Source organism: Macrobrachium nipponense, chromosome 41 (assembly GCF_015104395.2).
Source record: "Macrobrachium nipponense isolate FS-2020 chromosome 41, ASM1510439v2, whole genome shotgun sequence".
Lineage (NCBI taxonomy): Eukaryota > Metazoa > Arthropoda > Malacostraca > Decapoda > Palaemonidae > Macrobrachium > Macrobrachium nipponense.
In genome coordinates, this window is record NC_061102.1 from 25,111,189 (window position 1) to 25,135,744 (window position 24,556).

The 24,556-nt window shown below is 44.6% G+C and overlaps 1 protein-coding gene across 6 annotated transcripts in view; it reads right to left on the reverse strand.

Annotated features, from left to right (window-relative positions):
* The window catches only part of LOC135212616 (adenosine 3'-phospho 5'-phosphosulfate transporter 1-like), a 212,434-nt gene that overhangs the window by 117,261 nt on the left and 70,617 nt on the right, over positions 1-24,556 (reverse strand). For 2 of the 6 annotated variants that reach the window (XR_010313943.1, XM_064246193.1), the window contains exon 1: positions 19,716-19,739. The exons of 2 other annotated variants lie outside the window; for them this stretch is intronic. Coding sequence is in view for 1 of the 4 variants with exons in the window: in XM_064246193.1 (XP_064102263.1) it covers positions 19,716-19,723 (8 nt within the window). In the remaining 3 variants the exon portion in view is untranslated. Of the gene's footprint in view, positions 1-17,390; positions 17,415-19,251; positions 19,402-19,715; positions 19,740-24,556 lie in introns of those variants that run through there. 2 more of the 6 variants (XM_064246195.1, XM_064246197.1) reach the window with 2 other exon arrangements.

Sequence of the window (24,556 nt, forward strand, 5' to 3'; positions counted from 1 at the left end):
CGGCGCGAGCGCGCCCGCCCTCGCACCGAGACATAATTCAAGGATTCAATTCATGAAAAGAGAGGAAATCGCCGCATCTACGGCGATAATCCATGTTGGTTCATAATTAAGTAATGAAAATGAAAACAGTGTACTTACAGTTTCATTTCAAGTCAAACAAACCATTAGTAGAAAACACAATATAAACAAAGCATACGACGATGAAGCGGGCAGAGAGCGATGACGAACACGTCCTTCACACCCACGCGGCCGAAAGCAAAAGTGATTTGTTTATCTCCCAGCGCGCGCGGCGCGCGACTGTCGGACAAGCAGTTAACTACCGTTCTCCCCTTGTTCGAAGCTTACGACCGTTCCATTTGCTGCCGCTAGCTACTTCCTATTGTTAAAGGAACCGATGGTTTGTATTACGTATCGGAACAAATCACGTTTAACAGAAAAGCCAATCCAAAATCAAAAACCAGTCCACTATTGCATATTGCCAATCCAACAATCCAGAATCAATATCCAAAAGACAATCCAGATACGTAAATACGCAGTAAATCCAAAAAAACCTAGGCGGAGGTACTGCAAAATGATATTGTTATAATACAATAAAGTTTTCATACATACTTACCTGGCAGATATATCATAGCTAAGACTCCGTCGTCCCCGACAGAAATTCAAATTTCGCGCCACTGCGCTACCGGTAGGTCAGGTGATCTACCTGCCTGCCCTGGGCGGCAGGACTAGGAACCATCCCGTTTTCTATCATATTTTCTCTCTTCCACCTGTCTCCTGCGGGGAGGCTGGGTGGGCCATTAATCGTATATATCTGCCAGGTAAGTATGTATGAAACTTTATTGTATTATAACAATATCATTTTCATACAATGAACTTACCTGTCAGATATATACATAGCTGATTGGCACCCTTTGGTGGAGGGTCAGAGACAGCTAATATGGAATAGACAGGTAAACAACATATGTTGTAGGTATAAAAGAAAAACCTTGGTTCCTACCTGATAGGTGGTAGACTTCGTGGCTGTAGCCCGGTAGTCCTGCATCACCTCAAGACTTTAGCGAGATATTAGATCTATGGCTAGAGTTCTTGTGGGTCTGTCGATGGGTAATAAGAACCGCTTACTCGGCAGAGCCTAAAAGGACTTTGTCAATGGGTACTGGACCATTCTATGGACAACACACCTTGTGAAGGAGCATAACCAATCCCGACCACCTGATCCTAACCACCATGTTAGTATATAGAATTGCTCTGAGTTATCCCCGAACTCATAAACAAACAACCCTTAACTCGAAACGAAAAACTCATTTATACAAAAATTCTAAAAAAAAAAATTTTTAAAATACTCCCCTAAAAGATATCACAAGAGTTCCTTACTGAGCAACAGTGACTGGCCGCCAGTGCAGCACCAAGCCCTCTTTGTCAGCAGGAATCTAGAACATATCTAGTAGAAGGTATGTATTTAAGGATTGGTTGGTTTGCTCCCTGTACCCAGTATTGTATCCGCCGATACAAAAGGTCCCAGAGAAAAACATTTCTCGTAGGTCACGCGAACGTCTTTAAGATAGTGAGATGCAAAAACTGAATTGCACCTCCAATATGTCGTGTCAATGATTTTCTTAAATGACATATTCTTCTGAAAAGAGAGAGACGTCGCCACTGCTCTAACTTCATGGGCTTTTACTCTTAAAGCGGAAAAGAGTCGTCAGGACAGAACTTGTGAGCATCCGTAATGACGCTCCTAATGAAGTAAGCTAATGCGTTCTTAGACATGATTCTTGTGGGGGGTCCTTAATCGAACACCAAAGACTTTGTCTAGAGCCTCCCATTTGTTTCTTTCTTTGTAAGAAGAACTTCAAGGCTCTTACCGGGCAAAGAGACCTCTCTGTTTCTCTCCCTACTAGACTCGATAAGCCTTTGATCTCGAATCTCTTGGGCCAGGGATTCGATGGATTTTCATTCTTCGCTAGAAACAGAGTTCTAAACGAGCAAAAGGCCGAGTCTTTGTTAAAGCCGACTTCATCTTCTAGGGCATGAAGTTCGCCAACTCTTTTGGCTGTCGCCAAAGATAGGAGAAAGAAACAAGCATTTTCTTGTTATATCCCTGAACGAAGCTACGTGGGGAGGCTCAAATCTGTCCGACGAAAGAACTTGAGAACTACGTCCAGGTTCCAGCTGGGTGGAGTTAGTTCCTTCGATTTTGTCGTTTCAAACGATCTAATCAAGTCGTGCAGATCTTTATTGTCAGCTGTCTAGGCCTCTGTTTCTAAATACTGCCGACAGCATGCTCCTGTATCCTTTGATTGTCGATACAGACAAATGAGAGACCTCTCTCAAGAACAACAGGAAATCGGCGATTTCGGTTATAGAGGTACTGGAGGAGGACAACTTCTTAGACTTGCACCACCTTCTGAATACCTCCCACTTCGACTGATAGACTCGTCTAGTGGAAGCTCTGCGGGCTCTAGCGATAGCGCTTGCAGCTTCGCGAGAAAACCCCCTCGCTCTGACAAGTCTTTCGATAGTCGAAAGGCAGTCAGAGCGAGAGCGGGGAGGTTTTTGATGAAACCTCTCGAAGTGTGGCTGTCTGAGAAGATCATCCTTTTTGGAAGGGATCTTGGGAAGTCTACTGTCCACTCCAGCACCTCTGCAAACCAATCTTGTGCTGGCCAAAACGGGGCTATCAGGGTCATCCTTGTCCCGTTGGACGCTACGAACTTTCTCAACACTTGTCCCAGGTTTTTATTTTGAAAGGGGGGAAAGCGTATCCCGTCCACATAGACCCAGTTCCGCAGGAAGGCATCGACCCACGAGAGCTCTTGGGTCTTCCACCACTGAACAAAAGACTTCCAGCCTTTTGGAAAGGAATGTTGGCGAACAGATCTACGTGAGGGAGTGCCCCAAAGATCCCAAAGACTCTGACACACCTCTGAATGAAGAGTCCATTCTGTGTGAAGGACCTGGCTTCTCCTGCTCAGTCTGTCCGCCCATGATGTTTCTCGTCCCCTGAACAAATCTTGTTAGGAGGGCGATGTTTCTTTTTTGTGAGGCCCAAATTAGCAGATCTCTTGCTATCTCGTACAGCGACACGGAGTGCGTTCCTCCCTGCTTCCGAATGTAGGACAGGGCTGTAGTGTTGTCCACATTCACTTGGACCACACTGTTCGTCACAAAGGGTTCGAAGAACTTTAGCGCTAAGTGAACTGCTAGAAGTTTCTTTGCAATTTTATGTGCCAGGACTGTGACTGCTGTCTTCCAGGTGCCTGACACTTCTCTCGGTCCTAGGTGTTGCTCCCCAACCCTTCTCCGATGCGTCGGAAAACAACACTCGGTTTGGGTTCGGAAACTTCCAGAGAAATTCCCTTGTTCTCTGTTAGAGGGGACAACCACCAGCAGGTGTGGTTTCATTTCCCTTGGAGGAGAAAACTGTCGGAGAGAAGTCCCGTGTTCTTCCAGTTCCACGATCTCTTTATAGGAAAAAAACTGAAGAGGCGAAGATGTAGTCTTCCTAGAGGAAAGAACTGTTCGAGCGAGGAAAGGGTGCCTAGTAGGCTTAACCATTCCCTCGCCGAAGTTCGTTCTTTCCCTAAGAGAGAGACTTTTTCCAAGCCTCTCACGATTCTCTCTTGCGAAGGAAATACTCGAAAACCCCGAGAAATCCATCTGAATCCCCAGATAGACCAAGTTCTGTCTGGGAATCAGCTGTGACTTCTCGAGGTTCACGAGTAGTCCCAACGAAACCTTTATCAGGTCTAGGGTCAAAGAAAGGTCCTCCAAACACTGTCTCTCTGTTCTGGCCCTCATGAGCCAATCGTCCAAACAAATATAGAGAGATATTGACGCCTTTGAGGTGAAGACACCTCGCCACATTCTTCATCAGGCTTGTGAAGACCTGAGGCGCTGTGGATAGGCCGAAACACAAGGCCCTGAACTGAAAGATCCTTCCCCCCGTCTTGAAACGGAGGTACTTCTTCGACGAAGGGTGAATCGGGACATGAAAATAGGCGTCCTGGAGATCCAGCGACACCATCCAATCTCCTTGACGTAAAGCCGCAAGGACTGAGGCCGAAGTCTCCATAGAGAACTTCTCCTTTCGAACGAACTTGTTCAGAGCGCTGACATCTAGAACTGGTCTCCAGCCCCCCGAGGCTTTCGCAACCAGGAAAAGCCGATTGTAAAACCCCGGAGAGTTTTGCTCTAGAACCAGTTCTATAGCTCTTTTGTCCCACATTTGATTCACCATCAGACGAAGAGTTATCCCTCATACAGGGTCCCGTATCTGGCTGACAGTTCCCGCGGAATGGTCGTTAGCGGAGGACTGTCTTGGAAGGGGATAAGATATCTCCCTTCCTTATTATGGACATGGAAGAGGCGTCTGAGTTTATGAGTGACCAGGCGTCTGCAAATTCGAGAAGCCTGGCCCCCACTGGTGTTTGGAGGCTGTCTGTCTCACTTCCCTTTCTTAAAGGGACGGGAAGGAGCCTTACCTCTCCTCTCAAGACCTCTTCTAGAGGTAGCTCTGGAGAGAGGCCCTCCTCGAAAGGGCTGAACCGTAGAAGTCGGTCCTTTCTTGTCTACAGAAACAAGAGGTCTCTTCTTCCTTGCAGTTTGCAGGAGAAGATCCTGAGTCGCCTTCTCAGTCAGTGATCGAGAAATGTCCTTCACTAACTGAGAAGGAAACAGGAAGTCAGACATGGGAGCGAAAACCAGGGCTGCTCTCTGTGAGGGAGAAACCGCCTTTGTTAGGAATGAACTAAAAATACTCCTCTTCTTAAGGAGTACTGCTCCGAAAAGAGAGGAGATTTCTCCCGATCCGTCTTGTACCGCCTTGTCAATAGCAAGAAGTACTGAGAATTACTTCTGGGTCAAGACCATCCGAGTCATGAGCTTTCTTAGACATCACCCCACCAAGGGACCAGTCTAGGAAATTAAACACTTCCAAAATATGGAAGAGTCCCTTGAGGAGATGATCCGTCTCCGAAATAGCCCAAGACACGCGAGCTCCATTCAAAGCGTGTCTCCTTGACGAGTCAACCAAGGTTGAGAAGTCTGCTTCGGCTGCCGCTGGGAGAGAAAGCCATGTTTCTCCCAGTTCGGTACCAGAAACCTCTCTTGCCAGAAAGTATGGCTGGAGGCATACAGAAGGTAGTTCTGCCCAGATCCTTCTTAGACAACATCCATTTGTCTAAGGACTGAAGCGCTCTCTTCATAGAGATCGTAGGTCTCATCTTCAAGACCGACGAAGACTTAGGCACAATCGCACTCGAAACAGTGATCGAGGCGAAGGAGGAGCGGCAGGAGTTAAAGAATCTCCGTATTCTCGTAAAAAAAGGTCAGTCAGAACTTTATAGTTCGAGACTCCTTCTCTACCGTCTCCCTCTTCTTCCGAATCTCCTTCTACACCTTGTGGAGAATCTGTGCCTGGAAAACGAGAGGATCTTCATTCCCGTTCTCTCTCTACTGGAGACAAACTCCTACTAGGAGAGGGGCTCATCGAGTGAACCGACTCTCTCTCACATCTAAAAGAAGTCTCGCGTCTGCTTGACTTCTCGCGCCTGAAACGCTCCTCGCTTGTCTGGCGCCTCGCGCCTGGCTGGCGCTTCACGCTGGCTGGAGCGTGTAGCTTGGCTGGCATCTCGCGCCTGGCTGACGTCTCGCGCTTGTCTGGCGCCTCACGCAACTCCTCGCGCCTGGGCTGGTGCCTCGCTCCTGGCTGGCGCCTCGCGCCTGGCTGAAACTCGCGCTGGCTGGCGCCTCGCGCTTGGCTGGATCCTTCACGCCTAACTGGGCGCCTGCGCGCCTGAGCGTATCCTGATCTCGAGCAACTCGCTCAGAAAGATCCTGACGTTTGTACGCCTCTTCTTGCCTGGAAGACGTCCTATGTCTGGCGGACGCTTCACGTCTAGCTGGAGAAAGAAGACGAGACTTCTTAATAGGAAGTCTAGCGTCTTTCTTGCGAGGGGGATCCCTTGAAAGAACTCCCACCAAAGAGGCAATCTGCTCTTGAACTGCCAGCAAAATCCTCTTGGAAGCCACCCCAGCGTCCTCTTCAATAGAAGAAGCAGGAGAACTCGAGAAGTGCGATCATCAAATACATCTCTAGGAGGCGTCGAAACCAGCTTAGCCTTCTTGATAGCAGGAAGGATCTCCTCCGAGAAGCGCTCCGGGCTCGAGTCGAACGCTCGCTCTTTCCAATGCCTTTTCAGTGGCCTAGAAAGATCCGAGTCCTTCCACCCTCGTTTAGGTGAAGGAGAACCGGACGACGAGAAACAATCTCGTAGGACGCTTCTATTTGAGCGGTGTCCTGAGCAGACTGTAACGAAACAGAACCTGCTGAAGGGACTGCCTGACCGTTGGGAATTCCCCCACAACCTCCGTACGACTTTCGACTTTCCTACTCCTCTGGGTATGTGAGTTTGGAAGAGGTCTAGGCCTGGGAGCATCGCAGGGACGGTCAGACGCCCCCTCCACAACACTGGGAACACTCACTTCACTTAGTAATCACAATCACTAGCCTTACCTTGCATGGCCGCCATCTTTGTCTTCATTTACGAAGAGTAGCCTTCAGATTGGCGATTTCAGAAGCCGAATCCGAATTGCAAAGCCTGTGAGGATTCAGATACATAGGGAGAATCATATTCATTAATACAAGGAGAGTTAGACTCAGGAAAAGGCTCAATAGGCCTTGTATCACACTCTTTTTGTGCAGCTCGTCTAATCCTATCCCTCTCTAACTTCTTCAAGTAAGAAGTTAGAGTCTTCCATTCATTAGCATTCAACTTTCACACTCAATACAGGTGTTAGCCAAAGAACAGTCAAACCCCTACATTTACGACATACAGTGTGAGGATCAACCGAAGCCTTCGGTATCCTCACCTTGCAGCCTACATTCACACACACTCTCACACTAACACTTGAATCAGACATTCTAAGAGAAAAATCAAAAGCAAGTCCAAATCCAGTCCACAGTAGCGAATGCCAAAACAACGATCCAGTACGTCACCAAGAAATCAATAAAGATGATCAATAAAGTCTTGAAAAAGCGAATTCCAGTCAGGAGGTAGTAACAACAATGTTGATACCACCGGCGACAGAGAAAATATGATAGAAAACGGGGATGGTTCCTTAGTCCTGCCGCCCAGGGCAGGGCAGGCAGGTAGATCACCTGACTACCGGTAGCGAGTGGCGCGAAATTTGAATTTCTGTCGGGGACGACGGAGTCTTAGCTATGTATATATCTGACAGGTAAGTTCATTGTATGAAACAGTTGTTTACAGCACGGCGACAGAAAAAAAATATGAATAGAAAAATGGGAATGGTTCCTGATATCCGCCTCCAGCGGCGGGAATGGGTACTACCACCTGGCGCCCACTGCGTGTGCCGTGAGGTTTTGTGAAATTCGGTCGGACTTCAGAAAATACAGCTATATATATATCTGTCAGGTAAGTTTTCATGAATAAAACAAATCTTCTGGCGCCAGCTGTAACTGGTAAAAAATAATTATTGTTCATGCAAGGAACTGGTGGCATCTGGCATCTGTTAGGGAGATGAGGTAAATGGAGGCCAGCAACCCAACTTGAATCTTGTGACGTTTTAGTTTTTCTTCTAGCCCAGGACTAACTGAAAGAGGGGTGGCTAAAGGTGGGCAGTAAATGTTAAGACCACAGGTTTGTTAGCTATGTAAAATGCAAATTAATTTAATATTTGTCATTTGTTCATATGCAGAACAAACCTGTGTCTTAAATTAGGATAGACTCACTCTTGGTGAGAGGTAAGAGAGTCTTGAACTGACTGGAGGTTCGACACGCCTAGCCACACTTCCTGGATAAAGGAATTCAAGGGAGGGAGACCTAATCCTCTGTACTGTTACATATATGTGTATCTGACATTCAGACTACTGGGCTAAAATACAATGCTGAGATTCATTACATAGGAGGAAGTTAAAGCGCTATATCTGTTCAGATAATAAACTAAGGTAGCCACCTATATAGGTTTGTTATTGTTCCTCTCTCCCCTTGCTGGAGAGAAGAAGGGTTTGGCACTGAAAGGTATATTTGTATATAATATAAAATGCTAACAGTAAGGCTGCTTCATTCACCTGTATCTGACCAGTTCCAGCATATGATGGATCCATCTTCATACTGGCCGTAGGTAGAGGAGAAGGAAAAAAAAAGGGGGAAAGAAAAGAGGACAGCGATCTCAATCATTCTCACTTCCATACCATCATCTTAGGCAACATACAAACTGTCCTGCTAGGGCACTGGATGAGCTACACAACTTGTTGAGCAGCCACTACCAGACCCAAGAAAAAAGCATCCAAGGACCTGTGGGCAATGTCCCGCAGGTAGGAGGTGAAAGTGGTTTGGCAAAGCCAAGAAGCAGCATTCAAAATCTTATGAATGGACAAGTTCTTGAATGCCAAGGAGGAACTTAGTCCTCTAATGTTGTATGCTTGCAATTGGCAGTATAGAAGTTGATGATGATGAGTGGGCTGGGCTAGGATGCTTAATCACTTCACGTAGCCAAAACGAAATGCACATGCGCTAACAAAAAGTCTTTGGTACCCTGGTATGAGGTGTAGAGTCCCTTATATATAACTATGCACTGCTCTGATGAGACAAAAGGAGTAATTCATCTGGATCGTTGTCAACAAAATCCTCAAGGGAAGGGATGAAAAAAAGGCAAATTTCTCAGAACCGAGGGATTTTGAGGCTTAGCAACAAATTCTGGGACAAATTTGAAGGCTACAGACCCTCACCCCTGGTATTTTTACATCAAAAGTCAGGCCATGGCATTTCCCCACTCTCTTCGATGAAGCTAAGGCCAACAGGAAAACTGTCTTAAGGGTCAAGTCCCTGTCCGATGACCAACGTAGTGGTTCATATGGTGGCTCGAGAGAGAAAACTGAGCACCAAAGTCAGTTCCCAGGTAGGAGGTTTGAGTTCTCTAGGAGAACAAGACTGCTTAAAGCTTTTGAGCAGCATAGAAATTTCCCAACATTAAGTTAGGTTCACATCTTTCAGACAAAGAACCAATCCCAAGGCAGCACTATAGCCCTTAATAGCAGAAACAGACAGAAAGGTGTTATTCTGTTCTGAGGAAGATCAGCAAATCAGCCATCTGCTGAACAGAAATTCTGAGTGGAGAGAAACCCCATCGACGACACCAATCACAGTAGACAGCCCATTTCCCAGGTAGACGGCTGAAGATACGAGATAGCCAGACAGCTGAGTTGCTACGCTGCAAGAATAGCCTCTTGCATGCAGGAGATACTGGATAGCCCCCAGCCGTGAAGGGACAGGTATCCTACCGATTGATGGTATCTCTCTACTCTCTACATGAGGTTGACAGAGGAGATTGAACCAAGGGGGTATTTCTCGTCGGGGACTGCCAGAGAGCAGAGATAACTGATCTGGTAAAACCACTCTGCTTGGGGTCACAAAGGAGCTACTAGAGTCACCTTGAGATTCTGAAAAACCATTACAGTGGGCCCCCCGTATTCGTGTTCTCCGGATTCGCGGATTTCTCTCGGGAACGTTTCCCCGCCTTATTCGCGGAAAATTCGCGCATTCGTGGTATTTTTCTATGAGAAATATCCACAAATGCCTGGTTTTTTTTTATCAATTTCATCATAAAATGCACTTTTTGTGATAAAACTATTAAAAAAACCAAGTATGAACATTTTTAGTGGTTTTTCTTGAGTTTTAACAAACAAAATGTTATTGTTATAATACAATTAAGTTTGTTTCATACGTACCTGGGCAAGATATATATATTAGCTGTATTTCTGACGTCCGACAGAATTTCAAAATTCGCGGCACACGTAGTGGCGGCCTCAGGTGGTAGTACCCATTCCCGCCGCTGGGAATGGGTACTACCCATTTTGTTCATGAAACTTACCTGACAGATATATATATAGCTGAATCACACCATCGGATGGTGGGTAGAGACAGACTAGGATTTTTTAGGAAATTTAAAATAAAATAAAAGATTATCTTATTGGTTCCTTACCTGATAGCAAAGTAGACTATGTGATTTACTGTCACCAAAAGCCTGCTTATGCTTTATCAGAGTTGCCAGCCAGGTGTTGACCTGTAGTGCTGGTGCTCTCTGGATGCTCTGTCAACGGGGGCGTGACCACAATGTGACAAGACCACTAGGCAAACATATGGCAGTAACACAGCAACCGACCACCACCTGACCAACTAACGCAAAAAACCCCTGATATTAACACTATGGAATGGGAGATTTTCACAGAAGATCTCACCATCAACCACAAAAACACAATAAACTAACCTCCTAACTAAGCTAAGGGATAGGGAGAGAGCTACCTTCAGCCCCCAAAACTGTGTCTGCCGAAATGTAAGGTCCCAAAGAACTACAGTTTTCTCGTAAATCGTCCTCACATCCCGGAGGTAATGTGAGGCGAATACGGAATTGCTCCTCCAGAAGGTGCTATCAAGAATATCTCTGATAGACATGTTCCTTTGGAAGGCAAGAGAGGTAGCTACGGCTCTGACCTCGTGAGCTTTCACTTTAAAGAGGCTCATATCAGTCTTCTGGCAAGATGAATGAGCCTCTTTAATGACGTCCCTCAAGAAGAAAGCAACAGCATTCTTCGACAACGGTAAATCCGGTCTCTTCACCGAGCACCAGAGATTACCTGAGGGACCTCTTATCTCTCTAGTCCTATTCACATAGAAACTTGAGAGCCCTGACAGGGCACAGGGCTCTCTCTGGTTCTTGACCCACGAGACTCGATATTCCTTTGATATCGAAGCTCTTTGGCCAAGGATTAGACGGGTTCTCGTTCTTAGCCAAGAAAGAAGGGTTCAACGAGCAGACAGCGCTGTCTCCCTTGAAACCCACTAGGCTACTGAACGCTTGGATTTCACTAACTCTCTTCGCCGTCGCCAGAGAAGTTAGGAAAAGCGTTTTCCTCGTTAAGTCCCTTAGCGAAGCTTTTTCATGGAGAGGCTCAAAGGGACTAAGCATCAGATGTTTTCAATACCACATCTAAATTCCATGAGGGCGGTCTTGCTTCTGGAATTTTGGTAGTTTCAAACGACCTTAAGAGATCGTGCAGATCCTTATTGTCGGAAAGGTCCATTCCTCTGTGGCGAAAAACGGCAGACAACATACTCCTATAACCCTTGATTGTAGGAACTGCCAATTTTTTGCACATTTCTTAGATGGAGAAAGAAATCTGCTATCTGATTCACAGAGGTCGTGGAAGAGGAAATTCCTTCCTTCTTGCACCATGCCCTGAAGGAAGACCACTTAGACTGGTAGACAGCTCTTGAAGAGGCTCTTCGAGCATTAGCGATTGCTCTCGCAGCTGCCTTTGAAAAGCCTCTCGCTCTGGCCAGCTTTTCGATAGTTCTGAACGCAGTCAGGGCCAGAGCGGAGAGGTTTTGGTGTCCAAAATTTTGAAGTGAGGCTGTCTGAGTAGATCTCTCCTCCAGGGCAACGTTCTTGGAAGTCCACAAGGAACGTCATGACCTCTAGTGAACCACTCTCTTGCTGGCCACATTGGAGCAATCAGAGTCAACCTTGTCCCTTCTGACGCTGCGAACTTTCTCATTACGTCCCCATGATCTTGAATGGGGGAAAGGCGTAAAGATCCAGGTCTGTCCAGTTCCAGAGCAACGCGTCCACTGCAATTGCCCCCGGGTCCATAACCAGGGAGCAATACAGAGGAAGTCTCTTCGTCCTCAATGTAGCGAACAGGTCTACTAGAGGACGTCCCCACAATTTCCATAACTTTTGACAGACTTCCTGGTGCAAGGTCCATTCTGTTGGCAGAAGCTGATTCCGGCGGCTGAGAAGGTCCGCCCTGACATTCTGAACTCCTGCCACGAATCTTGTCAGGATCTTGATGTGCCTTGCGTCTGCCCATAGTAGAACTTCCTTCGCCAGGAGAAAAAGGGATCTGGAGCGAGTCCCTCCCTGATTCTTTAGATACGCAAGGGCTGTGGTACTGTCCGAGTTGACTTGAACAACCTTGCTTGACAGTTTCTCTTCGAAGAACTGCAGCGACAGGAATATCGCTGCCAGTTCCTTTACATTGATGTGCCAGGCTACCTGGTTCCCCTTCTCCCTAGGAGCCTGAACACTTCTTCCCCCCCTAGTGTTGCTCCCCAACCTGGCAGGTGGAAGTGGAAGCGTCTGAGAACAACACTAGGTCGGGGCTCAGAAGATTTAAGGAGAGGCCCTCTCGTAACTTCTGAGGGTCGAGCCACCATCTTAAGTGAACTCTTACATCGTTGGAGATCCTTAGGATCGCATTCAGGTCCCCTTTCGACTTCCATTCTTCCGCAAGGAAGAATTGAAGAGGCCTGAGGTGCAGTCTTCCCAGCGAGACAAACTTTTCTAGTGAGGAAATGGTGCCCAGCAGGACTCATCCACTCCCTCACCGAACAAGCTTCTCTCTCTAGGAAGGCTGCGACTTTCTCTAACCCCAGTCGCTGACGTTCCTGGGATGGAAACGCCCGAAAAGCCACTGAATCCATCTGAATCCCCAGATACACGATGGACTGTGTCGGGTCAGATGCGACTTTTCGGTGTTGACCAACAGACCCAGAGACTTTGCTAGGGCTAGCGTAAACTGAAGGTCCTTCAGACACTTCTGCCTCGACGACGCTCTGATCAGCCAATCGTCGAGGTAGAGGGATATCCTGATTCCTGACGAATGGAGCCACTTCGCTACATTCCTCATAATCATTGTGAAAACCATCGGGGCCGTGCTGAGACCGAAACAAAGGGCTCTGAACTGCCAAACCCTGTTGTCCAAGACGAATCTCAGGTACTTCCTTGACAGAGGGTGGACTGGGACGTGGAAGTATGCGTCCTGCAGGTCTAGAGACACCATCCAGTCGCCAGGCTCAATGCTCCCAGCACCGACTGAGGCGTCTCCATTCTGAACTTTATCTTTTCTACAAAAAGATTTAGCCTGCTCACATCCAGGACCGGGCGCCAACCTGATGACTGCTTTGGCACAAGGAAAATCCTGTTGTAGAAGCCGCCCGGTGACTCTAGGTCCAGGACTTGTTCCACCGCTCTTTTTCGACCATCTGGTCTAAGAGATCGAAAAGAACCCTTTTTTCTTCTCTCCCTGATAGGATGGAGAGAGGTCTCTGGGAGTCGAAGTCAAAGGAGGAGGATGAAGAAAAGGGACTTGTACCCGTTCTACTATCTTGAGGGTCCAAGGGTCCGCTCCTCTCTGCCTCCAAGACTCCGCAAAGAATTCCAGTCTGGCCCCGACTGGTGTCTGAAGGACGAGATCTTCACTTGCTGGTTTTCGGTTTGAATGAAGCTCTTCCTCTTGAAAAACCTCTCCCTCGGGGAGTCTGCTCTCGAGGGGGGTGCCCCGCGAAAGGGTTTTGACTTTCTTCGGGGGTTTGCTGAAAGTTGACGTGGAAGGAACCGCTGGACGTCTTGAAGATTGAACCAAGAGGTCCTGGGTCGCCTTCTCTTGCAAACTCTGTGCCAGATCCTTTACCATAGCCTGGGGGAAGAGATGGTCCGAAAGAGGCGCAAAGAGCAAATCCGCTTTCTGAGCTGGAGATACCGACCTTAGCCGTTAAAATTGCACAGCAATGCTCTTTTCTTTAGGAAAGCAGTTCCAAAATTCGAAACTAGCTCCTCCGAACCATCCCTGACGGCCTTGTCCATACATGACAACACGCTGGACAGCTCCCCCAGACTGAGAGAATCAGGACTTCTAGACTGACGGTCCAAAACTCCCAGACACCAGTCTAGGAAATTAAAAACATTAAGGGTACGAAGAAGACCTTCAAGTTGTGGTCAGTCTCAACTGGAGTCCAGGTCACCTTAGCCGACGCTAAGAGAGACCTCCTCTGGGCGTCCACTAAACTGGAGAAGTCACCCAACGCGGACGAAGGGACCTTTATCCCGACATCCTCCTTGGTCTCATACCAAACTCCTCCTTTCCCTGCGAGTCTAGAGGGTGGATGGGCGAAAGTGGTCTTGCCCTGATCCTTCCTTCTGGACATAAAGTCTTGGAGTTTCTTAAACGCCCTCTTGGTCGACAGAGACGTTTTCATTTCGTTCGACGAATTCAGGGGTCTTTACGGTCTTGGACGACGAAGTTGTGAGGGAGGAGACCTAGGGGCTGTAGGCTGGAACTTGTCTCCGAATGCTGAACGTAACAGCCTAACAAGAACCTTGTAGTCCGAGACAGCTGAAGCTACCGGCTGTTCTTCCTCTACGGAACTCCCTGGACTACTATGCTCCCCTTCCTCCCTAAGAGGAACTGGAGAACGCCTATCAGGAGAGGGAGTACGTCCCTTAGGCTCAATCCTGAATAAAGACTTCCGTTGGTTGGAAGTATCCCCTACAGGTACGGAAGCAGCCGTACGTTGCTCTTTAGATGCACGGACATCTTCCGAAAGAGAAGCATCCTTAAAAGCCAAGTTAACTGTCTTAAACGAAGCTCCCCTTCGAAGGAAGAGCGAGCTTCCTGAAGAGCAGCGCCAAAAGCGTCCTGCTTAGAAGAGCGAGCGTCCTGCTTTGCAGGCTCCAAAGCGTCCTGCTTCGCTCGAAAAGCGTCCTGCTTCACACGGCGAGCGTCCTGCGGAGCGTCTCAAAAGCGTCCTGTCTATGACCAGAAGCGTCCTGCTTCGCACGCCGAGCGTCCTGCCGTGAGCGTCCTTAAAAGAGTCTTGAAGAGAGCTCAAAGCGTCCTGTCTAGAACGCCGAGCGTCCGGCGAGCGTCCTCAACCGCTACTTGCCTGCGAGAGCGCAAAGCGTCCTGGCTTCGAACGCCGAGCGTCTTGACGAGCGTCCTCTCCTGAGAGAGTAAAAGATCTGCTAGGAGAGCGAGAACGTTGACGATCCGGAAGCGGAGAGAGAGACGAGCGAGCTGAGAGAGAATGAGGCCGCTTCGTCCTCTTGACGGGCAGCCGAACGTCCTTCCTACGCCTAGACTCGACTGCTGCTGGGCAAGTCCTCTGAGCCATCAGCGACGTAAGCTGGTCCTGAAGGGACACAAGGATATCCTTCGTAGGTGACGAAGGAGCAAAAGAAGGGGCAGGACTGAGACTGCGAGAAGGCGAGGGGCGAGGGGACGCCTCCTTCCTTCTAGCAGGTACAGCTATCTGCCTCTCAGGTGAACACGCCTGTGCGTGGAAACTAACGTCCTCATCGGTAGAACGCCTTCCTCTCTTCTGAGGAGGAAAGGCGTCATAAGCGTCCTCTGACGAAAGGAGACATAGGACGTGAAGCGTCCTCAAAGCGAAAAGTCCTTTTCAACGGACGCGAGTCTCTCCGAGCGCTCCACCCCTTGCGCGGGGAGGACGCTTCGGAGGACGAAAAGCAATCTTTCAGGATACGCGCTCGTGCGCGCTCCTTGGCAGCCTGGGATTTAGCAACAAGGCCTGCCGAAGGGACGCCAGATCGGTGGGGAGCCCCCGTAACCCTCTTGCGGCTTTCGACATACCCACTCCCTGAGTCCTGGGAGTCCGATAGAGGTCTAGGCCTAGAGGCATTATGGGGCCGATCTGACGCCCCCACCCTCCACAACACTAGGGGCACTGACACAAACTTTCACTGGGCCGGTTTCTAGGGCCAAAACTTTAGATTCGAGAGCACGAATAGACTCTAGAATCAGAGAAAGGGTGTTACCTTCTCCAGACACAGCACTGGGGCCCGAAGGCAACAAAACAGGATTAGGTTGGGCAAAATTCTACTGGTGTTAGAGGAGGAGAAATGTTACTATCCTTACCTTTAGTAGAGCTGCCCTTAGAGGAAGACCTCCTGACTCTATCGCGCTCTAATTTACGCCGATAGGTCTCATACATCCTCCATTTATCATCATCCAAATCCTTACATTCATTGCACCGATCATCAGCCACGCAAACATGCCCCCTGCAATCCATACAAACTGTGTGAGGATCAACTGAAGGTTTAAGAAGCCTCACCTTACATTCACTCCTCACACACACTCTGTAACTTCCCGAACTTGATCCAGACATACTGAATCTAGAAAAGCCAATCCAAAATCAAAAACCAATCCACTATTCCGCGTGCCAATCCAACAATCCAGAAGTCGATACCAAAAGTCAATCCAGATAATATTAAGCGAGATAATGAAAAAACAAAAAATCCTAGACGGAGGTACTGTAAACAGATGTTTGCAGCACCGGCGACAGAAAAAAATATGAATAGAAAATGGGAATGGTTCCTGATATCCGCCGCCCAGCGGCGGGAATGGGTACTACCACCTGACCGCCACCCACTACGTGTGCCGCGAATTTTGAAATTCTGTCGGACGTCAGAAAATACAGCTATATATATCTGTCAGGTAAGTTTCATGAACAAAATAGGCTGTTTTTTAGCATTTTCATAGGGGTTCCAAACATTTACGGGTTCTAACTATTCACTGGGGGGTCTGGTACGCATCCCCCGCAAATACAGGGGACCACTGTACATACTCTAGTCAGGACATGTTGGGTCAGACAAAAGGGGGGAGAAACCATGGAGATCCAGGCTGTCTGTCCCAAGGATGTTGATGGGCATCCTCTGCCATGGCAAAAAGATCTGGAACCATTAAACAACAGACCGATAGCTTCCTGTTGAACTTTGTCGTGAAGAGGTCTATCATTGTTCTCTCCCACAAATGAAAAAGCTTGTCCACTATCTCCTGATGCAGAGACTACTCCATCCCTAGAACCTGTCCCTGATGACTTAGCCTGTCGGCCACTACATTCCTTTTACCTGGAATGTACCTGGCCATGAGGTACATGCTAGGGTTGGCCTACTCTATCTAGCAGAAACATGTGTCCACACAAGGAAAATAGAGTCAGCTTTAAAAAGATATGACCTTAAAATGTAAAAATTCAGGGCTGGAGAAAAGTGGGGATATCATATTATGAATGAGGAACTGGTGGAGAGATGTATTATCAAAAGAATGGAAACAAGCCAAGATCTGCAGGACTGAGATGATCTGGACATACAACGTGAAGGGATGCACAACAGTTGGACAGTGAAGCATTAAACTTCAAGTAACTGGCTGATGACCTGTTGGAGGATTTGGAAAATCATAGAAAATGGTGACAGATGAAGACCTAGACCTGATGAAGGTTAAGGGCAAAAGGGTAAAGGAAATAAAGGGATTAAGAGAGCTCATTTTATAGGTTTAATTCTATAAAGAAAAATGCTGAAGTAAATAAGTTTCATGATAATAATGGTGATGATAGCATACAGGATATATCCTTATCTAATCCAAGCAAATGAGAACTTTGGAGGGACCACCCCCTTAACATTACATATAGTACTTAACATATTCCTCAGATTTTTTTATATATGGTTGTGGTTACACATAAAAGGAGCACATAAGCCTACTATGCTTGAATATTTGGGTGTGAGCATACCTTTATGGCTTCCATGAAAAATTAATGAATCCATTTGTTCTTTCCTTCTTAATACCACTGATTTCCTTATTGTATAAAATCAAATGGCTTTCTAGAGGTCAGGCATCAAACTACTTGGGGATTAAACTATTCCACATCATTCAAAACTTCATCAAGTCTTGATTTTCCTTATCAAAATTGCTGGTTATATCATATTTACTAAACACACGGCAACCATTGCTGCGATGAATATGTGAAGCACTGACAACTAGGGGTTCTGAAAATATCGGGGTACTTAACCTGGCCATGAGAATTTAAGAGGTTTAATTTGATAATAAAAGGCAAACTTATATCAAACACAAAATCATGAAAAAATCATGACGTAGAGCATACACCAGGCAAACACCCTCGTAACATTATCCAGTCAATACAGTGTAGTAAGGCTATCTTGCCCTCACATTCTATTGGGAAAACTGACAATAACTTAACCATCGGTACCTAATATACCTAGATTTCTGTCCTGGTGATGATAGCTAAGAAAATTTCCTCTGCTACATGGCTATTAATGACTGGGGTTAGGGAGAGATTTACAATGAGGGATCAATGTCCATGGAGAATACAAATCAAGTACATAGGCTATAATAATTCAAGGAAACTTCATTACTAGGAACCAAAAGAATAAAACAATCAGTCTTGGTCTGGGGACTACTAGTATAGCAAATAGGGTAAAATACCGAATGGCCGGCCTCTACGTAGCGTGACCAGCTTCCTGAAAAAAATACTTTAACATGTCCTGTAGGTATTTCTACAGAAGCAGTCCGCACGGATAGGGAAGGAACGTAACCGCGGATAGGAACTCCACTAGGGATTGGGGCATCCATGTATTTCACCGTGTTTAGTACTGGCCCCTGGGGGTTTAGGTAATTACAGTCGTCCGAATAAAAATATTACTTAAAATTCTTGTTCAGTCATTAGGTAAAAAACTGCATAGAAAAACTGCAACTGCCATAGTCTAGGCCGCCGCGGATAAGTATCCTAGATCTACCGTCCTGTAACCCAGGATAGGTACTAGCTAGATGTTAAGTCAAGACCCAGTGTCTGTTGAAGCAACACCTTTAGACCTCTACTTTCCTCTCGAAGTAGATTTTTTCCCCCAAGTCACACAAATTAAGGCTATACTAGTTAATTTCGATTTTCGGAAAAGGTGGTCGCGCTAATAGTAGAAGCCGGCCATTCGGTATTAGGGTAAAAAACCGCATGGTACAGGGGTGGACAATGTACGATCAATGTGTACAACCCCCAAAAAAGTACATTATAACGCGTCCTGACATCAGAGATGGGCATCAGACGCGACTTCTTGTTGGTGAGAAACGGAGCTAGGTAAAGACCTCTACTCCGGTGTCAGGACGCATTATACTGTACTTTTCTTGGGGTTGTACACATCGATCGTACATGGTACACCCTGTACCATGCGGTTTTTTACCCTATACCCTGGCTTCCCAAGATTCTTTCTTGCCTAACCTAGGTTCTCTACACAACTGGCCTACAGTCGAGTCATACTCGAACCTAAGCTAATCCATCACGTTTAAAAAGACATCTGCATCAGTCATGCATGAAATCAACCCATAAAATATGAAAAGTTTAATTTAAAAAAATAGGTATATGCCACAGCGACACTTTAGTAGGTAATTGCTATGACCTGAGGTGCACCGAACTTGGACAGCTTACGTGGAGAGGAATTAATTCTCGGTTTAGGCTATTCTGATACTATAAATGTTCTTATATTCCAAAGTGACAATCTCTAAAATCCAGATATAATTATGTATGGAAAGGCATATTAGCGTTACAACTATATAAATCCAAAATAAGTGATAAAAATTACTTGGAAAAAGTAAATAGAAGATGCCGACGTCAAACTTGCGTTCTTCTTCTTCTTGGGAAACTCGCTGACCCTAGTGTCCGATCCGATGGCTAGTGGCTACTCGATTTGAAATTCAATTTGTTGACGTCCACAGTTTATGACGTCACAATAATATTAACAGTAGTACGGTGATTCTCGACACTTTGAATTTGGGCAACATACGTGAAAATGGAATTAGTATGTTTAACGCAATTATTTTAACGGAATAGAAACGCTCAAAATCCAACATATTTAGTTTAGTAGTTTGACGGGATAAAGTACTAGTTTGACAGATCTTGTATAGCTTACGTGGGTTGAATGCGAGTCTGTATCGAACAGCAAGTTAGAAATGTTGGTATACAAATATTACGTGTACTATTTACTTACGACCCTTCCATCTCCGTTCCAAGAAATTAATAAAAGTTTCTAAGAGAATCTATACATACCTATTCATACGAGACTAAATCACCAAAGCAAAATTGTGTTATTCACATGACACTAAGTAGTATATATCCGTCACTGAGTAGTTTGAGTCACGTACGGACATTTTTACCGTGCTATTGTTTCAGTCTCGCACTGTTGATAAAACATGTTAGTTATTTCTTTATTAAAGCCAATTTTTCTCCTTATTTGTGAAACAGTCGCCCTATAGGGCTACTGATAGTTTTCATCCTTACAGTCATTTGTCTTCATCCCATTAGATAAGATGACCCCAAAATGTGGCCCAAAACGATCACCTACCCGAGCACTGACCACACCCACAAATGTTTAACTTACCAATCAAATGTTAATAACGTTACCAAATACTTGTGTCTGCTATGGGCTATGTGCGTCCACCTGGGCCTAAAGAAAGCATACTTATGATAGTACTGAAATGCTGTCTACTTCCTTAAGTTGCTGAGAGCGACAAAAATTTTTATAACAGAAACTGTGGAATATCATTTTCATTATCATTTACTGTGCATTATTCTTCCCGGTACCTTGAATTCATGTGAGCGCGATAGTGCATTTTGATTTTAGATGGCTTGTCCATGTTTGAGGGGCTATATTGCCATGCTATTTGCTGGGGGCACGGCTTAAGAATTTGATGTTTCTATTAGTCGGAGTTCCCATGGATGCCATGGTCTGCCAACTGGAGGAATGTGAGATAGTCTTTCAACATTTACTGCAGCTGTTTAAACAGTCACACTAGTCTTTTTGATGCATACTTTTGTATTCATATTTGTCTCTCTCTATCCGCTTGGCAGGTACACCTAGAAATGGAATTTGCCGTCATTACCTCTCTTGCATTCCTCGAATCTAGTCACAAGCTCTTTGATGTTTTCTTCTTTTCGAACCCTCGACGCACTCGTAGAACCAGAAAAATTTTCATGGGGGCTACCAATTTTCATATTACGTACGGACACAACACACGTATATATTATTTCTATTATATATTTTTTTATATTTTCTTCATTTTTATATTTCTCATTTATGTTACTATTATCTAAATCTTCAATATTATTACTTTGTCATTATTTTTCCTCGTAGGGGCGAGCGGGGGAGACGTGCCCAAGTGGCTTCCCTACCCGGATCCCCTAATACCTCGACGATATTGTATTTTAATTATTATATAGTCGTTGTATCGTGTATTGGGTTAGTTTGTGCGGGAGACTGACAAGGGAAGTTGTGAAACTTCCGTGGTCTTCACATTTTATGGCCCTTTCATTTATTACGACATCGACACAACTGATACATTGTAGAGATAACCAACCACATTAATTTTGTCCCCTTGTCTGTTACTTGTCATTTCTTTCTTTCTTTTTTTGTCTTCCTGCTTTCATATATCGCACTTAGACGTACTTGTACGGCCACCCGTGGAAAAAAAACGGCGACAATATTAATGGCATGCAAACAACATTAAGAAGAAAACAATGTCTCTGGAGACATTCCCAAGAATCTATCTTCCCTTGATAATTTGAATTAAATTCCTGTAGTAGACCTATAGTTTACGAGAGCGTCCAGATACTGTGTTCAGAAAAGGAACACGCAGAAACTTGTCAAAAGATCCACGTTTGATTTTTTTTTTTTCGAAAAATGTCTCACGCTCACAAACAAACGAGATTCAGAGAATGTTACTGGCTAGTCCAACGATTGAATGACACTACATGTCTTTAAAGGATCTGGCGAGTGAAGCATTCCTTTAGTAACTGTGCCTAGTATGTTAATTCCAATATTTTTTTAGTTACCCTAAATATTTGTTTATTAAGCTGGTACAATCTTCGAGCAATTTTCTGGTGCCAGTGCGATGCAAAGCTGAGTACGGGGCAATACAATTATTCGTGGTTACGCATATGAGATTTGCCCGTTCACTCAGAAAAAATCAAACTAAATATACTGCTTCCTATAACTTCACAAGGTTTTATGTAAAAAAAGAATAAGCCAGGAAGTGCGGGAACATTTTGTTAATTATATATACTTACATATATCTTTCAATAGTACGTACATATACATTATATATATATATATATATATATATATATATATATATATATATATATATATATATATATATATATATATATATATATTATATATATATATATATATATAGAAAAAGGTTGTTTTAAAGACGAATTATCTCTTTTGCTTACCTCTTTACCAAGTGCATTGTGACAACAGGGGAACCCGTGTAAATTCGATTAATGAAATTTGTGAATGAATTATGCACACACACACGCACATATACATTTACATACATTGCGTATAGAACAAAAGAGAACATGGCGCTTTCCACGCCATGTATGATGCACTCTTTCCACATCACGTCTTTATAGAAACAGCTTCTTCCAATATTCTTTCATTCGTCCGTCACAACTGTTCCACAACAACAACACCAGAACACTTGCTCTACTCACCTGCATGTTTAACTGAAACCGCTTCCATCCGCCCCATAGCAAGTGTTTCAGCAGTTTAGTTTGTTTGTCTTTCTTGTTTTCCAATTAGGAACTCGCAGCACGGTTAAACGGGGCATAAATATATATATGATATATATATATATATTATATATTATATATATAGATATTATATATATATATATAATTATATATGGCATAGTTTTCCTCTTATGCAGTTTTCGTTAAAAGCAATTGCTTTAGTAGCATCAATAAGTTTCTTGCAGGTAACTTCATACCAACAAAGTTTTTTTTTTTTTCCCCCGATTCTCGTTCGTCAATTTCAGGTGAAAAAATACGCAGATTTCCGTCTTCCATTTACTGAATTTTGGAAGAAGGAAGTCTGTGTACTTTTCACCAGAAATTGACGAACGTGAAATTGAAAAACCTTATATATATATATATATATATATATATATCTATATATATATATATATATATATATATATATATATAGTATATATATATATATATAATATATATATATATATATATATATATATATATATATATATATAATGTCTGTGTGTATAGGTAGTCCTTGAGTTATGATGTTTCGAGCTGCGATATTTCAAAGTTACGATGGCGATGCGGTTAAGATATTTTCGAGTAATGATGGGTCATTGTAACTTATCACCATCGTAGTTAGAGGGACTACACACACACACACATACACACACACACACACACACACACACACATATATATATATATATATATATATATATATATATGTGTGTGTGTGTGTGTGTGTGTATATACATACACACACACACACACATATATATATATATATATATATATATATATGTGTGTGTGTGTGTGTGTGTGTGTGTGTATGTATATATATACATATATATCAAACTATATATATATATAACTAGCCCTAATGTTGAAAATAAAATATGTGGTACATTATTTAGACCAGAGAGTGACTGGTTTGGTGTCAAAGAGGGGGCTGAAATAAGCGTGGAATGTCTTCATAGCTGTGTAATATGTCTATGATGGAGTGATGCGAGAAGTCAGCGAGGTTGTTACGTATTGAAAAATTGCTGAATAAGAAAATGGAGTGTGGAATAATAATTCAGGATAGTGAAAAGAAGCTGCAGAGATCAGTGAGAGAGCTTCGAAGTATTTGCAAATGGAGAAAGTGGAGAGTCAATGTGAGTAACATTAATGTTAAAGAATCTTGTAACAATAATAAAATCTGAGCGGATTTGATCTTGTTCTGCCTCCCTGGGTGACAATAGAGGAGACATGACACAGCCACTCACCCTCTGCAAGCGCCTCAGTGGCGTGGTTGGTATGATGTTGGCGGCTCACCTCGGTGGTCGCGAGTTCGATTCTCGGCCATTCCATTGAGGAATGAGAGATGTGTATTTCTGGTGATAGAAGTTCACTCTCGACGTGGTTCGGAAGTCACGTAAAGCCGTTGGTCCCGTTGCTGTATAACCGCTGGTTCCATGCAACGAGAAAACACCATACAAACAAACAAATCACCCTCTGCAAACCTGTTTGTCCACCCCACATTGGGGTGGGGAAGGTATGGTAACGGGTGGATAGGGGAGACATCCACCCTCCTCCTGCAAACCTGTTTATCCACCCTGGTTGGAGGCGGGGTAGGGTGGGTTCCAGCACTTAGCATACTCCAGTAAGCCCGTGAAAGAATAATGCTTGAAGAACAATGGAGTCAGATGACTGGACAGAGTGAGAATTGTTAAACAAGGAATTTTGCACATGTAAAGAATATTACTGATGCGTCAGCTGGCGCCTGAGGACAGAGGGCTGTGGATGAGTGGAGATTCATGGAAGGTAAAACGCGAGAGAAACAAGAATACTGGGGTTTTACACGCCGCCGGAGGCGATGATGATATTGATGATGAGGGCATCCAACTTTTCCATCTAATACACCAGATCTGTTACTTAGAGAGAAGGATGCGAAGGTATTTTCAACTGAAAGCCTTTTGGTCAACTTCAACTTTGACAGACAACTTGATCATGCGATCAACTTCGAGTACTTGTAACTTGGTGTGTTTACTTGTAAGTAAATACTTATGAAAATAATGGTTTTTACGTTTTTCTGATGAATCTATAATCTGAATGTTGTGACTAACTTGGAGTAAACTTGTTCATGAGGAACATTATGTATCTTTTAGGGATTTATTACACACCCTAATATATAAAAAATATATATATACCTAGAATATTTATATCCAATATATTTGATTCTAGATGGGTAAGTAACATAATGTTGCGCTGCTGCGGCGCTGCCCTACACTAAACGCTTAACCGACAATACCAATGAGAGCACTATCTGAAATTATGCTGATTTTGAAGAGATCCATTTTTTTCTC